Source organism: Heteronotia binoei, chromosome 2 (assembly GCF_032191835.1).
Source record: "Heteronotia binoei isolate CCM8104 ecotype False Entrance Well chromosome 2, APGP_CSIRO_Hbin_v1, whole genome shotgun sequence".
Lineage (NCBI taxonomy): Eukaryota > Metazoa > Chordata > Lepidosauria > Squamata > Gekkonidae > Heteronotia > Heteronotia binoei.
In genome coordinates this window covers 14,528,063-14,545,562 of record NC_083224.1, presented here as the reverse complement: position 1 = coordinate 14,545,562, position 17,500 = coordinate 14,528,063, and the positions used below count along the sequence as shown (strand labels likewise).

The 17,500-nt window shown below is 49.2% G+C and overlaps 1 protein-coding gene across 1 annotated transcript in view; it reads left to right on the top strand.

The window, feature by feature from the left end:
- Window positions 1-9,532, top strand: part of LOC132567780 (pre-mRNA-processing factor 6-like) — a 79,726-nt gene extending 70,194 nt beyond the window's left edge. Inside the window, 5 exon segments of the mRNA XM_060233470.1 lie at window positions 2,693-2,807; window positions 7,370-7,507; window positions 9,282-9,457; window positions 9,460-9,483; window positions 9,486-9,532. Of these exon segments, the coding sequence (XP_060089453.1) occupies window positions 2,693-2,807; window positions 7,370-7,507; window positions 9,282-9,457; window positions 9,460-9,483; window positions 9,486-9,532 (500 nt within the window).
- The last annotated feature ends 7,968 nt before the right edge of the window (window positions 9,533-17,500 follow it).

Here is a 17,500-nt window from a genome sequence, read left to right as displayed (position 1 = left end):
CAGGAGACTTTGGGGGTGGAGCCAGGAGACAGGAATTATGTCATTTCCTGTGGTGTCACTTCCAGGTCTAGGGCCAAGTGATGTCACTTCCTCACTGAACCAAAACTCCACCTTTTCCTGTGATGTCACTTCCAGGGCACTCCCCCAAACTTGCGGCTTCTTCTGAAGTAACTTTGTTTTCAGAAAAATCTCTCTGAAACTCATGCTGAGCCAAAATGGGGGTGGAAAGTGGGTGGTCTGCAACTTTTTCATACATTCCCATAGTCCTCTCTTTCCACCCTCACACCTGCATGCACCCATCTGTTTGTGTGTTCTTCTCCAGTTCGCAAGCACACCTAATGCCCATGTTCAGTTGCCTGCACCACCTACGCACCCCTTCCTCAACAGCACTGGCCAGTGTATGCAGTTGGGAGTGCTGTTTCTGTTGCCATCAGGAATGCCAGTGGTGTGTACCACTCACATTGGGCCCTGGCAGCTGCTGTACCTCAAAATATGTTGACACATTTAGTAGGCCCTTACTTCAGCTGCTTCTACTGGAACCCTTCCTAAAGCTACAACCAAGTTTCTTGGTTTCAAGAAAATCTTTTGACAGCTGTTTTTCATACTTTTCCTTGACTGAAACACTGGGAAATTGCTGTGAAAGTTAGCAGAGAATTGTACTGCAATTAATGAATTAATTACAAGTTATATAAAGTTCATACAAGCTTTTCTGCAGTTATCCCAAAAAGGATATTGGGCTTGCAGCTTTTTACTGGCTGTGTTTCCCATGCCTTTTAAAGGAACCTGTTGTGCAGATATTTAGCCAGCGAAATTCTTTCATCCTTTTTAATATCTACAGGAGGAGTTTAATTTTGGTGTCAGACAGCTGTTAAAAGCAGGACCAGTAAAATAGTGCCAGGTTCATAGTATCATCACTTCCAGTGCTGTTGAGATATACAGCAGTATCGCCAATAATCTCTTTCTGCCCCACACCTCTAACTCTCACTCACACAGAAATCTCATAGAAAGGCCAGCTGGCTACAACTGGGGGTGCCAATTTTTCATTGACAGAGCTCCTATGTTTGCAACAACAGTATGATGAACAGAAAAGTTTCATCCAGTAAAAATGGAAGGAAAGAAAGAAAGAAAGGGAAAGAATGAAATGGAAGGAAAGGAAAAGAAAAGAAAGACATGGAAAGAAAGAACATAAGAGAAGCCATGTTGGATCAGGCCAGTGGACCATCCAGTCCAAAACTCTCTCATACAATGTCCAAAAAGCACCAGAATGTCCACCAGTGGGGCCAGGGCACTAGAAGCCCTCCCACTGCTGCTTCCCCCCACCCCCAGCACAAAGAATACAGACAGAGTATCCCTTGCAGAGGGAAAAAGAAAGAAGAGGGAACAAAGGGGGGAAAAGCCTTACGATCAAATTACCCTCAGCCATCAACAATTCTGCCCAGGGGTCGTTTGGTAAAAAAAATAGCTACTGGAATGCCCACTCCCCACCCCTCCCGGCTGAAAAAAACACACGCCCCTTCTTTGCCACCCAGACCTCCAGAGGAAATCTCCCCTAAAGAACATACTGCTAAGCACATGAAAGCTCATACCTTGAAGAACACTTCATGGATCTAAAGTGCCAGTGGATGCCAGCTTTTCTCTCAAACTCTGGGAGAGGGGGAGAAAGAGGGAGAGGCAGCCCAGCTCCTCTCTGCACAACACAGAGACAGGGGAAGGAAGGAAGCCAAACAGAGCTCAGGCTTTGCAGCCTGTGTCAGTTTTCAAGGCTAGCTTTTCTCTGCACAACACAGAGACAGGGGAAGGAAGGAAGCCAAATGGAGCTCAGGCTTTGCAGCCTGTGTCAGTCTTCAAGGCTAGCTTTTCTCTGCACAACACAGAGACGGGAAGGAAGGAAGCCAAATGGAGCTCAGGCTTTGCAGCCTGTGTCAGTCTTCAAGGCTAGCTTTTCTCTGCACAACACAGAGACAGGGGAAGGAAGGAAGCCAAATGGAGCTCAGGCTTTGCAGCCTGTGTCAGTCTTCAAGGCTAGCTTTTCTCTGCACAACACAGAGATGGGAAGGAAGGAAGCCAAATGGAGCTCAGGCTTTGCAGCCTGTGTCAGTCTTCAAGGCTAGGTTTTCTCTGCACAACAGAGACGGTGGAAGGAAGGAAGCAGAGCAGAGGTCATGCTTTGCTGGGGGCGGGGCTAGCTTTGGCTTTTCTTGTGACCCAGTAGTGAGCCTTCCGTGGCCCGATACCAGGTCCCGACCCTGCAAATGGGAAACAGTGATCTAGTCCAACTCCCTGTACAATGCAGGAAACTCACAAACACTTCCCCTTAAATTCACAGGTTTCAGTCAGACTTTGTCAGAACAGCACATCAATTGGAACAAAAGCCTTCCTGTATTAAATAAAGCAGAGCAGATGCTCCCCAGGGGTTTAACAGCTGCCGCGCTTCTTTCAGTCCATCCCAGTGGTTCTCATCAGAACTACAAGAAAGAGACTTTATGTGTGAGAATTGACACCCGTTGGTGTTCATATTCTCATTGTGCCTCAGGTGTGGATTCCAATATTGTTACTGTATAATTGACGCACACTGTTTGAATAGTTACAATATGTTCAAAACACAAATTACTTTTTGGCACGGTGTTATATATTCTCTTGGCGACAGTAACTAGTCTTTAAGGGATGCTGATTTCTGCCTCTTTCCTTTCAGGAATCCTGTGGTCAGAAGCCATCTTCCTCGAGGCTCGACCCCAGAGGAAAACCAAAAGCGTGGATGCCCTGAAGAAGTGTGAGCATGACCCTCACGTCCTCCTGGCGGTGGCCAAGTGAGTATCGTCATGCGCTTTCCCATTGATGGAAGAAGAAGAAGAATTGCAGATTTATACCCCGCCCTTCTCCCTGCATCAGAGTCTCAGAGCAGCTCACAATCTCCTATATCTACTCCCCCAACAACAGACACCCTGTGAGGTGGGTGGGGCTGAGAGAGCTCTGACAGAAGCTGCCCTTTCAAGGACAACTCCCTTCTCTCTGAATCAGACACTCACAGCGGCTTACAATCTCCTCTATCTTCTCCCCCCACAATAGACACCCTGTGTGAGCAATGTTCCCTCTAAGCCGTGGAGTTTTGTGAGCAGGAATTCTGCTTTGTGAGCTCTGATGTTAAAATCGTAAGCTACTAGCATTAAAGTTGTGAGCTGCTGCATAAATTAGTTTGCTCCGGGGCTATTTTTTTGTGAGCTAAGACAAAAAATGTGTGAGCCAGAGGCTTAAAATCTGTGAGCTAGCTCACACACTAACTCAACTTAGAGGGAACAATGCTTGTGAGGTGGGTGGGGCTGAGAGAGCTCTGACAGAAGCTGCTCTTTCAAGGACAGCTCCTGCCAGAGCTCTCTTTGATGTAGTGGTTAAGTGTGCGGACTTTTATCTGGGAGAACCGGGTTTGATTCCCCACTCCTCTACTTGCACCTGCTAGCATGGCCTTGGGTTAGCCATAGCTCTGGCAGAGGTTGTCCTGGAAAGGGCAGCTGCTGTGAGAGCCCTCTCCAGCCCCACCCACCTCACAGGGTGTCTGTTGTGGGGGAGGAAGGGAAAGGAGATTGTAGGCTGCTCTCTGTCCTTGAAAGGGCAGCTGCTGTGAGAGCCCTCTCCAGCCCCACCCACCTCACAGGGTGTCTGTTGTGGGGGAGGAAGGGAAAGGAGATTGTAGGCCGCTCTCTGTCGTTGAAAGGGCAGCTGCTGGGAGAGCCCTGTCCAGCCCCACCCACCCCACAGGGTGTCTGTTGTGGGGGAGAAAGGGAAAGGAGATTGTAGGCTGCTCTGTGTTCTTGAAAGGGCAGCTGCTGGGAGAGCCCTCTCCAGCCCCACCCACCTCACAGGGTGTCTGTTGCGCGGGGTGGGGGGGAAGGGAAAGGAGATTGTGAGCCGCTCTGAAACTCTTTGGAGTGGAGGGCGGGATATAAATCCAATATCTTCATCTACCTAACAGGGTGTCTGTTGTGGGGGAGGAAGGGGAAGGAGATTGTGAGCTGCTCTGAGACTCTTCGGAGTGGAGGGCGGGATATAAATCCAATATCTTCATCTACCTCACAGGGTGTCTGTTGTGGGGGAGGAAGGGAAAGGAGATTGGGAGCCGCTCTGAGACTCTTCGGAGTGGAGGGCGGGATATAAATCCAATATCATCTTCTTTTTCTTCTTCTTCTGGCTGACCCCAGGCCATTCCAGCAGCTGCAAGGGGAGAAGTGGGGAATCAAACCCCGGTTCTCCCAGATAAGAGTCCACGCACACTTAACCGCTACACCAAACTGGCTCACTGGGGCATGTAGAGGCAGAGCATCTGCTTTACATGTAGAACGTCCCAAGTGCAGTCCCCAACCTCTCCAGTAGGAGGCAGTGTGTAAGAGCCGAGACCCTGGAGAGCCACTGCCAATCACAGCAGAGGATGCTGACTTTGATGGAGCAGTGGTCCGATTCGGTGCGAGGCAACCAACTTCATGTTCGGATTTACGTTCAGATAGCGAACCCCGAATCCCTAGCGGAGGAGTCCCCGACCGTGGGTGCCACACCTTTGTCAGTGCCTACCGAGTGTTAGAGAAGGTGGGTGGAGTCAGGTGGGGGAAACTTGCCCAGCAGCGCTTCTGATTGGCTGCCGGAGAGCCAATCGGCTGTGCAGATGAAAATAACCTTTCAGGGGCGGCTGCCTTCGCAGTGTTTGTTTTACTCTCTCCCTGTTTTCTCCCAATATATCGGGTGAGGGCAAATGCTGCTCACCCCTCTTCTTGGACCTTCCCCCTTCCCAAATTTGCATGGCTTAATTCCTCTCCAATCTAATAAACCCATATCAGTGCCGAAGTTTTATGTTGGTCAGACTGTCAAGCATCGGTATTTCCCGATAATCAGTCTTTTGTTGTTGAATCAAAAGTTGCTTTATTTAAGAAACTCGGAAGCTTTACCAAGGACACAAGCCTTGGAATCGGCCAGTATCATAATGCCCCTGTATAAATCGATGGTGCGGTCTCATTTGGAATACTGTGTGCAATTCTGGTCACCGCACCTCAAAAAGGATATTACAGCATTGGAAAAAGTCCAGAAAAGGGCAACTAGAATGATTAATGGTTTGGAACACTTTCCCTATGAAGAAAGGTTAAAACGCTTGGGGCTCTTCAGCTTGGAGAAACGTCGACTGCGGGGGTGACATGATAGAGGTTTACAAAATTATGCATGAGATGGAGAAAGTAGAGAAAGAAGTCCTTTTCTCCCTTTCTCACAATACATGAACTCATGGGCATTCGTTGAAATTGCTGAGCAGTCGGGTTAAAACGGATAAAAGGAAGTACTTCTTCACCCGAAGGTTGATTAACATGTGGAATTCACTGCCACAGGAGGTGGTGGCGGCCACAAGCATAGCCACCTTCAAGAGGGGATTAGATAAAAATATGGAGCAGAGGTCCATCAGTGGCTATTAGCCACAGTGTGTGTGCGTGTGTGTGTGTGTGTGTATATATATATATATATATATATATTGGCCACTGTGTGACACAGAGTGTTAGACTGGATGGGCCACTGGCCTGATCCAACAGGGCTTCTCTTATGTTCTTATGTGACACAGAGTGTTGGACTGGAGGGGCCATTGGCCTGATCCAACATGGCTTCTCTTATGTTCTTATGTGACACAGAGTGTTGGACTGGATGGGCCATTGGCCTGATCCAACAGGGCTTCTCTTATGTTCTTATGTGACACAGAGTGTTGGAGTGGATGGGCCATTGGCCTGATCCAACATGGCTTTGCTTATGTTCTTAAGTAATGATGTACACAGTGTTACACAGTTTCTATATAGGATAACGTCAAAGGGTATCATACAGATGCAGCTTGAGTCACGGGTTCAAAGGTTACTACACGCTATCTCTTTTATTGCTAAGGAATTTAGGCTATTAAAAACATCTCCCTTTCTCACTCTTCTTTTAGCCCAGATAAGACTGTCTGTGTGATCCTGGGGGACAGGCAGCATGAATGTGGTACCAGCCAGGCCGTAGCATAAACATCCTTGGGCCAGATGGATTCATTACTTACCCAAAGGTTGTAAAAGAGGGGGGAGCAGCAGAGTATGGGTGACCTGCTCTCTGTCAAAGGGACCATTAAGTTACAGAAATATGCATTCTTGACACAGACTCAACATATTTCCATTGTCTGTCCGTGGTCTCTGGCAGATACAAGGGTATCCCTTACGAACAGAGACTGTGAAGATGTGGTAGAGAACCTGACTCTGTACAACACATTCTATTAACTGTCCGTTACTTACCCATCACCGCCGCCGCCTGATTCAACCTCTCCTCTTAACCCCCAACTTGGTGACAAACAAAAGGATAGAGTTTGTGTTGGCTGACGAATGTTGCTCAGTTACTGAGCAGGTTGCAGAATTTCTGGCCCTAGCAGTGAATGAGCAAGAAATTAAATATGGGAGTCAGGCAGGGGAATATCTCCCTCTACTTTTCTTAGTTAAGTTTTGCACGTAACCTAGGATTCCCATGCTGGTTGGGCTTGCAAATTACTGTGGTTTGTAGGTCCCATTTTGAAGTTCCTTTGGATCGTGTATTTCTTTCCTGTCATGCCAATAAAGGTTATGTCTGTGTGAGGAAGCAAGAAAATATTATCAAAGATTTCAGGTTTTCACGGCTGGTAACATCATTTTATTTATTATTATTATTAGGGTTTGTAGAATCTTTCGTGCTCAAGTGCCGTGTTCTACTGGAGAAAGTTTTCCTTCCAGACGTTTCGTTCTCAGCTGCGGAGAACATCCTCAGTGACTCAATGCACAACAGCCAAGAAGGTCAGAGCGCCTGCTCCGGCTGCAACGCCACTGAGGATGTTCTCCGCAGCTGAGAACGAAACGTCTGGAAGGAAAACTTTCTCCAGTAGAACACGGCACTTGAGCACGAAAGATTCTACAAACCCCAAGAAAATATTGGTTGAAATTCTGTATTTGGCTAGATACTCAAGACTCTTAAGATTCGTTGGTGTGAACTTCTATCTCCTTTCCCCTGTGTTTTGCACTATAAGATTCTCTTTGTTGGAAATGTCAATTTGAATAGGTATTTTAATAAGAAGGCTTACAATATAAAAATATTAAAATATTGATGATGTAAAGTTAAGAGATAATAGTGTGTGACAATTTAGTATTTTAGATGTCGACTTGTATTTTATGAAAGTATACTATATGCAGACTAAGATTGATTTGTAACTATCATTTCTCGCCCCTCTTACCCTTTGCCCTCAATTTCTAGAAAACTAATAAAACGTTTTAAATCGTAAGGTTGTGTCTGTGTGTACTGCAAAAGGCATTTTCAGAGAGTGATCACCCGTCTTCCTTTGCTTAACCCTTCCCTCTCCCAGGCTCTTTTGGAGCGAGCGTAAAATCACCAAGGCTCGCGAGTGGTTCCATCGGACGGTGAAGATCGACTCTGATCTGGGAGATGCCTGGGCTTTCTTCTACAAGTTTGAGCTTCAGCACGGCACGGAGGTGACTTGGAGGCAGAGATCTGCTCGAGGGACTTCATAGTTTTGGGAAGTGTCATTGGCTGCAAGAACAGGGTCACTTTCTGTTTCCAAAGCAGAGAGAGCCAGTTTGGTGTCATGGTTAAGTGCGTGGACTCTTATCTGGGAGAACCGGGTTTGATTCCCCACTCTTCCACTTGCACCTGCTGGAATGGTCTTGGGTTAGCCATAGCTCTGGCAGAGGTTGTCCTTGAAGGGGCAGCTGCTGTGAGAGCTCTCTCAGCCCCACCCACCTCACAGTGTGTTTGTTGTGGGGGGAGAAGATATAGGAGATTATAAGCCGCTCTGAGTCTCTGATTCAGGGAGAAGGTCAGGGTATAAATCTGCAATTCTTCTTCTTGTGTGACACAGACCATGATTGAACATATGAAGCTGCCTTCTACTGAATCAGAGACATCAAAGACAATATTGTCCACTCAGACTGGCAGCGGCTCTCCAGAGTCTCAAGCTGAGGTTTTTCACGCCTATTTGCCTGGACCCTTTTTTAGTTGGAGGTGCCGGGGATTGAACCTGGGACCTTCTGCTTACCAAACAGCTGCTCTACCACTGAGCCACTGTCCCTCCCCTAAATTATATGAACCTATGAAACTGCCTTCTACTGAATCAGACCCTTGGTCCATCATAGTCAGTATTGTCTACTCAGACTGGCAGCGGCTCTCCAGGATCTCAAGCTGAGGTTTTTCACACCTATTTGCCTGGACTCTTTTTTTAGTTGGAGATGCCGGGGATTGAACCTGGGACCTTCTGCTTCCCAAGCAGATGCTCTACCACTGAGCCACCATCCCTCCCCTGCTCTCCAGGGTCTCAAGCTGAGGTTTTTCACGCCTACTTGCCTGGACCCTTTTTAGTTGGAGATGCCGGGGATTGAACCTGGGACCTTCTGCTTACCAAGCAGATGCTCTACCACTGAGCCACCATCCCTCCCCTGCTCTCCAGGGTCTCAAGCTGAGGTTTTTCACACCTACTTGCCTGGACCCTTTTTAGTTGGAGATGCCGGGGATTGAACCTGGGACCTTCTGCTTCCCAAGCAGATGCTCTACCACTGAGCCACCATCCCTCCCCTGCTCTCCAGGGTCTCAAGCTGAGGTTTTTCACGCCTACTTGCCTGGACCCTTTTTAGTTGGAGATGCTGGGGATTGAACCTGGGACCTTCTGCTTCCCAAGCAGATGCTCTACCACTGAGCCACCATCCCTCTCCTGCTCTCCCGGGTCTATAGCTGAGGTTTTTCAGGCCTATTTGCCTGGACCCTTTTTAGTTGGAGATGCTGGGGATTGAACCTGGGACCTTCTGCTTACCTAGCAGATGCTCTACCACTGAGCCACCATCCCTCCCCTGCTCTCCAGGGTCTCAAGCTGAGGTTTTTCACGCCTACTTGCCTGGACCCTTTTTAGTTGGAGATGCCGGGGATTGAACCTGGGACCTTCTGCTTCCCAAGCAGAGGCTCTACCACTGAGCCACCATCCCTCTCCTGCTCTCCCGGGTCTATAGCTGAGGTTTTTCAGGCCTATTTGCCTGGACCCTTTTTAGTGGGAGATGCCGGGGATTGAACCTGGGACCTTCTGCTTCCCAAGCAGAGGCTCTACCACCGAGCCACCGTCCCTCCCCTGCTCTCCAGGGTCTCAAGCTGAGGTTTTTTACACCTATTTGCCTGGACCTTTTTGAGTTGGAGATGCCGGGGGACTGAACCTGGGACCTTCTGCTTCCCAAGCAGATGCTCTAACCACTGAGCCACCGTCCTTCCCTAAACAGGACTGGGGACGGGGCGGGGTTAGGAGGAGTGAGAACACTTCATGCACTGAAGGCTGATGAAAATCCCCGCCCCCCCCTTTTTTCCCCCTTCCCCTACACAGGAACAGCAGAAGAGGCACGGAAGCGCTGTGAGAACGCAGAGCCGCGCCATGGGGAGTTGTGGTGTGAGGTCTCCAAGACATCAGCAACTGGCAGAGGAAGATTGCGAGATCCTGATGCTGGTGGCGGCCAAGATCAAAAACACCTTCTAGGACCTCGGGCAGCACGGAGAGGCGCCGTGGACTCCTGGCTCTTTCCCTTCGGCCAGCCGTGCTGGGGACTTTGCCTCCTCAGAAGCAAGCGGCGGAGTTTGGGAGGAGAAAGGGGCGGGCAAGACCAAGTGTCCTGGCAAAGGGTTCAGAGGAGGCGTCGCTGAGCATCAGACTGGTCACAGCAAGGAGCAAACGATGTTTGCACGGAGGAACGCTTTACCCCCCAAGTTGTCAGTCCCAGAACTGAAATGGCCATCGCTCGGGAAGGCCGGTTTGGGATCTTTTGTTTTGCTCCGATGCCCGAAGTCCTGACTTCGCTTCGGCTCCAGGTCCTTTCTCAACCATCTGCCCAATGATTCTAGGCCTTGTAGATTTCCATGTTTTCTCAACTCCTCTCTCTTTTCCAACCAAAGGGTGGAATTCTAGCAGGAGCTCTTTTGCGTGTTAGGCCACCCACCCCTGATGTAGCCAATCCTCCAAGAGCTTGCAAGGCTCTTCTTTTGTAAGCTCTTGGAGGATTGGCTACATTGGTGGGGGTGTGGCCTAATATGCAAAGGAGCTCCTGCTAGAATTCCACCCCATTCCAACAAAAAAAACCCCTGCAAGCTTTTTAGTTTCTGCCGAGCCCAGGGTCTGTTTCTGCCACTAAAGAGATGCTGGTTTTTGAACGTCCATGGCGTTGCGTAGGAATCCTTGGGAACTGTGCTTTTTTTCCAGGGGGTGGGTGGGTTTTGGGCGTGCTCCGCTTCGTGAGCCAAAGGGAGCGCAGAAGAGCTGTTAGCAATCTACATCTTCCGGGGTTCCCCGCGAGAAGCCGTGCGTCTGTTTAGTGTGTTGCATTGTAGACATGACTAGACGGAGGCCCGGAAGGCAGGCAGGCAGGCAGGCACAGAAGAAGGTAAGAGGAGAACCAGAAGAAACAGGCAGAAGGTGAAGTCCGAATTGGAAATGCCTTCTTGGGATGTCAGGAATGACCCTTGTCAGAACACGTTAATGGCTTTTGATGAAATTCAGAATGAGGGGCTGTTTTTTGTAAGTTGCTCATTTCCCCACCGCCACCACTGCCAGAATGTTAGAAACGGGGAGAAATTGGGTCTTCATTTCGAGGAGGGGAGCGTCTCTAAATACTGGAGGAGCTTTCTGCTTGCATTTTGCTTTGTCTTGCTCAGAGGTTTTTTTCAGAGGATCTTCTCTCCGCTTGGGGGGAAAGCTTTTCCCCGCCCCTCTCTGTACAGATATATTTTTAAAAATGCATTCCCACTTTTAATTCTTTATTCCCCACCTAAAGTCACGTCCTGTGTTGTCCCTCGTTTCGGATAGAAACGAGAGAGAGCTGATTAGACACAGGTGTCCCAAGGGAAAAAAGCATCCCTCTGCCCGCCCCAAAAGCGAAGGAGTGGCTGGTTGTTGAAGGGCTTTGGCTAGGCGGAATCGACCCAGGAGTTTATTAGCCGCAGGCGTCCCAGCGGAAGAGCGTCCCTTCGTCGTGCCAAAGAGGAGAGGAACTGGCTTAGTTGTTGAGAGGGCTGGACAGAAATCGCCTGGAACCTTCTGCTGCTGAAGTCTTGTTAAAACGGAACGATGCTGCATAAGGGGATACTTAACGTGTCTTTGACCACATTCTGCTTGCATTTTGCTTTGTCTTGCTCAGAGGTTTTCAGAGGATCTCTCTCCGCTTGGGGGAAAGCTTTTCCCCGCCCCTCTCTGTACAGATATATTTTTAAAAATGCATTCTCAGTTTTTAATTCTTCATTCCCCACCTGAAGTCACGTCCTGTGTTGCCCCTCTCCCACCCGATGCTATAGAACCTTCTGCTTTTAAGGATGAAATGGCCAGCTACCCCCAGTCCCCTCTGATGGAAGAATTGTGTTTGTGTGTTAAGATAGATAGCAGGGTTGCCGCGCTTTTGTGTGTCACCTTTGTTGGAAAAAGTTGTTTTCGCCCACAATGTCTGTACAAAGTACCAAGCTGTAAAATACACTTCTGTTTTGTGTTACTTTTGGTTTTCATCTGTTTCTGGGCGTAGCGGCATTCAGCTGCAAAACCGGGTTGGACAGGTCACTCTCTGCCGGATCTTCTTCTCAAAGAAAAAGATGAATATTTGGATTTATATTCTGCCCTCCACTCCGAATCTCAAGAGTTTCAGAGCAGCTCACAATCTCCTTTACTTTCCTCCCCCCACAACAGACACGCTGTGAGGTAGGTGGGGCTGAGAGAGCTCTCACAGAAACTGCCCTTTCAAGGACAACCTCTGCAAGAGCTATAGCTAACCCAAGACCATTCCAGCAGCTGCAAATGGAGGAGTGGGGAATCAAACCCGGTTCTCCCAGATAAGAGTCCATGGACTTCACCACTACACCAAACTGGCTCTCAAAGTGATTCCAAGACTCAGCTGTCAGTTGAGGAAGGAAAGGACAGAAACAAAACAGCCCTGCAAGGAGAGATGTTTTTCCACTTGGCTGTCTGAAAAAGTGAGCAGAGACTCATGAAAGTGCATCTCCTACCACAAATTTTGTTTAGTTTTGAATGTGCTGAGACTGACCAAGAGAGAGATCTTGGGGTCGTAGTAGATAACTCACTGAAAATGTCGAGACAGTGTGCGATTGCAATAAAGAAGGCCAACGCCGTGCTGGGAATTATTAGGAAGGGAATTGAAAACAAATCAGCCAGTATCATAATGCCCCTGTATAAATTGATGATGCGGTCTCATTTGGAGTACTGTGTACAATTCTGGTCACCACACCTCAAAAAATATAGCATTAGAGAAAGTGCAGAAAAGGGCAACTAGAACGATTAAAGGGTTGGAACACTTACCCTATGAAGAAAGGTTAAACAACTTGGGGCTTTTTATGCTTGAGAAACATTGACTGCAGGGGTGACATGACAGAGGTTTACAAGATTATGCATGGATAGAGAAGTAGAGAAAGAAGTACTTTTCTCCCTTTCTCACAATATGAGAACTCGTGGGCATTCAATGAAATTGCTGAGCAGTCGTGTTGGAAGTGATAAAAGGAAGTCCTTCACCCAAAGGGTGATTAACACGTGGAATTCACTGCCACAGGAGGTGGTGGCAGCTACAGGCATAGCCAATTTCAAGAGGGGATTGGATAAAGCATCTGGAGCAGAGATCCATCAGTGGCTATTAGCCACAAGCTTATTGTTGGAACTCTCTGTCTGGCGCAGTGGTGCTCTGTATTCTTGGTGCTTGGGGGCGGCAACAGTGGAAGGGCTCCTTGTGTCCTGGCCCCACTGATGGACCTCCTGATGGCACCTGGGTTTTTTGGCCACTGTGTGACACAGAATGTTGGACTGGATGGGCCACTGGCCTGATCCAACATGGCTTCTCTTGTGTTCTTATGTGCTGCTGGAACTTTTTCTGCTGTGGCCACAAAGTGGCAAACCTATTTATTTCCTGCTGTATCAGGGCCACGATGGCAGTTAACAATTAAACATGGTTTTAAAACCCCAAATCAAAGCTAACATATACATTTTAAAAAATCCACAGAAAACCAGTTATGAAAACATGGTCAATGGCTATTAGACACGATGGCCGAGGGGAACGTCCACATTCAGAGGCACGAATCCTCTGAAGCACAGAGCCAGGAGGCAACATCAGGGGTGGCCCTCAACCTCTACGCCCTGTTGTCGTTGGCCCTACAGAGGAACTGGTTGGCCATTGTGTGAGGCAGGATGCTGCACTGGATGGACCATTGCTTTGATCCAGCAGGGCTCTTCCTGTGTTCTTATGAAGGCCTCGGCCTCTATGCCCTGTTGTGGGCCCTCCAGAGGAACTGGCTGGCCACTGTGAGACAGGAGGCTGGACTAGATGGACCTTCACTGGTCTGATCCTGCAGGGCTCTTCTGATGTTCTTATGAAGGCCTCGGCCTCTATGCCCTGTTGTGGGCCCTCCAGAGGAACTGGATGGCCACTGTGAGACAGGAGGCTGGACTAGATGGATCCTCACTGGTCTGATCCTGCAGGACTCTTCTGATGTTCTTATGAAGGCCTCGGCCTCTATGCCCTGTTGTGGGCCCTCCAGAGGAACTGGATGGCCACTGTGAGACAGGAGGCTGGACTAGATGGACCTTCACTGGTCTGATCCTGCAGGGCTCTTCCTGTGTTCTTATGAAGGCCTCGGCCTCTATGCCCTGTTGTGGGCCCTCCAGAGGAACTGGATGGCCACTGTGAGACAGGAGGCTGGACTAGATGGACCCTCACTGGTCTGATCCAGCAGGGCTCTTCTGATGTTCTTATGAAGGCCTCGGCCTCTATGCTCTGTTGTTGCCCCTCCAGAGGAACTGGTTGGCTGCTGTGTGAGACAGGATGCTGCACTAGATGGACCATTGGTCTGATCCAGCAGGGCTCTTCCTGTGTTCTTATGAAGGTCTCATCCTCTCTGCCCTATTGTGGGCCCTCCAGAGGAACTGGCTGGCCACTGTGAGAGACAGGAGGCTGGGCTAGATGGACCCTCACTGGTCTGATCCAGCAGGGCTCTTCCGATGTTCTTATGAAGGCCTCGGCCTCTCTGCCCTGTTGTTGGCCCTTCAGAGGGACTGGTTGGCCACTGTGTGAGACAGGAGGCTGGACTAGATGGACCACTGGTCTTATCCAGCAGGGCTCTTATGTTCTTACAAAGGCCATCTCAAAGACTGAATCGTGTGATGCAGTTTTGAATGTTTGCTAGCTCAGGTGTTGCAATATTTGACTTTGCAAACATGGGAGGCGAAATATTTAGCTTCTAACAGTTCTGCCCAAGAACTGGCGCTTTCATTGACTTCTGGCACCCTCTGCTGTTCAAAAAAGGGGACAGCACCCTTCTTTTTGTATTGTTCTGGCTCCTTCCTTCTGAAAGCTCTGCAGATGGGCCTGTGCACCAAGCATCCCAAAATGAACTCTCTAGACCAGGGGTGTCCAACATGCGGCCCAGGGCCAAATCAGGCCCCCGGAGGGCTCCTCTCAGGCCCCCAAGCAACTGGCCGTCATCTGCTTCCTTCTCCCTCTCTTTTGCTTCCTTCTGCAGCACAGCTTGCTTTGCCAGGCTCGCTCAGTCGCACAGGAGCTACCGAGCAAAGCCTCTATTTTCTCCATTGGCTGGGGCTCCTCCCTTGAGGAAGAAAGGGAGGGGATAGCTTTCTTTGCCGTGTTCTCTCAATCTCACAGCAGAGCTACTGAGGCAAGCCTCTCTTCCTTCTATTGGCTGAGGCTCCTCCCCCTCCTGGATCCCTGGGGATGGCAGGAAAGAGCCAGAGCTTCCTTTGCCCCGTTCCCTGGATCCCATGGGAGAAATACGAAGAAGGCACCTTTAAGACCCAACAAGTGCTAATGTTTTAAGCGTGTTTTCTTTTAAGTTTTTTTTTTTAAAGTCTTTAGTCGTGTTTGACTGTTTCTTTTAAAAAGTTCATATCTCTGCTAGTTAATCTTAAATAGGTGCACACACGGCCTGGCCCAACAAGGTCTCATATATGTCAGTTGCGGCCCTCATAACAAATGAGTTCGACACCCTTGCCCTAGAAGATGCTGCATACATCCCAAAGAGTGATAGATGAGAAGATGACAGTGCAGCAGTGTGTGTTAGAGAGTGATCTCAAATTGCATTGGAATCTATACAACATTTCAGGTTTGAATACCTGTTGAGGTTTTGAACACGTGGCCATGCAGACACATGCAGCTGCCTTACAATGAACCCGGACTCTTGGTCTGCCGAGGTCAGTATTGTATACAGAGTCTGAATTTCAGACTGGTAGCGGGCTCTCCCAGGTCTCAGGCAAATTCTTACCCATCATCTACTTCCTGATCCTTTAACTGGGAGATGCCGGGGATTGAACCTGGGACCTTCTGCTTGCCAGGCAGAGGCTCTTCCACTGAGCTATAGCTCCTCTCCATGGCACTCCAGGGTCTCAGGTGGAGGTCTTTCACACTTTCATCACTTGTTCCCTGATCTTTTTAAACTGGAGATGCCGGGGATTGAACCTGGGACCTTCTGCATGCTAGGCAGAGGCTGTTCCACTGAGCTATAGCTCCTCTCCATGGCACTCCAGGGTCTCAGGTGGAGGTCTGTCACACTTTCATCACTTGTTCCCTGATCTTTTTAAACTGGAGATGCCGGGGATTGAACCTGGGACCTTCTGCATGCTAGGCAGAGGCTGTTCCACTGAGCTATAGCTCCTCTCCATGGCACTCCAGGGTCTCAGGTGGAGGTCTTTCACACTTTCATCACTTGTTCCCTGATCTTTTTAAACTGGAGATGCTGGCGATTGAACCTGGGACCTTCTGCATGCTAGGCAGAGGCTCTTCCACTGAGCTATAGCTCCTCTCCATGGCACTCCAGGGTCTCAGGTGGAGGTCTTTCACACTTTCATCACTTGTTCCCTGATCTTTTTAAACTGGAGATGCCAGGGATTGAATCTGGGACCTTCTGCATGCCAAGCAGAGGCTCTGCCACTGAGCCACAGCCCTCCCCCCCCCCTTTTAAAAAGTCTGGTCCTTTTAAAAGCAGTGTGGAGCTTCTGAGTACCCTAAGACTATCAATATTCAGAGTTCCTCTCTGCTGTGCCATGTTTCTAGGTTACGTGGGAAATGCTGTTCAAACAAATTACAAAGATGACATGACTTAAGAACGTAAGAGAAGCCATGTTGGATCAGGCCAATGGCCCCTCCAGTCCAACACTGTGTCACACAGTGGCCAAAAACCCCCAAGTGCCATCAGGAGGTCCATCAGTAGGGCCAGGACATTAGAAGCCCTCCCACTGCCCCCAAGCACCCAGAATATAGAGCATCACTGCCCCAGACGTAAGAACATAAGAGAAGCCATGTTGGATCAGGCCAATGACCCCTCCAGTCCAACACTCTGTGTCATACAGTGGCCAAAAACCAGGTGCCATCAGGAGGTCCATCAGTGGGGCCAGGACACTAGAAGCCCTCCCACTGTGCCCCCAAGCACCCAGAAAATAGAGCATCACTGCCCCAGACATAAGAACATAAGAGAAGTCATGTTGGATCAGGCCAATGACCCCTCATGTCCAACACTGTGTCACACAGTGGCCAAAAACCAGGTGCCATCAGGAGGTCCATCAGTGGGGCCAGGACACTAGAAGCCCACCCACTGTGCCCCCACAAGCACCAAGGATACAGAGCATCACTGCCCCCAGACATAAGAACAGAAGAGAAGCCATGTTGGATCAGGCCAATGACCCCTCATGTCCAACACTGTGTCACACAGTGGCCAAAAACCAGGTGCCATCAGGAGGTCCATCAGTGGGGCCAGGACACTAGAAGCCCACCCACTGTGCCCCCACAAGCACCAAGGATACAGAGCATCACTGCCCCAGACATAAGAACAGAAGAGAAGCCATGTTGGATCAGGCCAATGACCCCTCATGTCCAACACTGTGTCAGACAGTGGCCAAAAACCAGGTGCCATCAGGACGTCCATCAGTGGGGCCAGGACACTAGAAGCCCTCCCGCTGTTGCCCCTCCCAAGCACCAAGAATTCAGAGCATCACTGCCCCCAGACAGAGAGTTTCAACAATATGCTGTGGCTAAGAGCCACTGATGGACCTCTGCTCCATTTGTTTATCCAATCCCCTATTGAAGCTCTCTATGCTTATAGCCACCACCGCTTCCTGGGGCAGTGAATTCCATGTGTTAATCACCCTGTTCCATTGAGGACTTCAGTGGCAACAAGAATTTTTTCTTACAAAAAGAGAAGAACATCTTACATGACATATTCTCTTTCCAATCAAGTATGCTTAGAATCATAGCATTGGAAGGGACCTCTGGGGTCACCTAGTCCAACACCCTCCATAATGCAGGAAGTTCACAGATATCTCCCCTCCCACACACACCCATTGACCCTTCCTCCATGCCCAGAAAATGGCAAAAAGCCTCTAGGATCCCTGGCCAAACCAGCCTGGAGAAAATTGCTTCCTGACTCAACGTGGCGATCAGCATTTCCTTGGGTGTGTAAG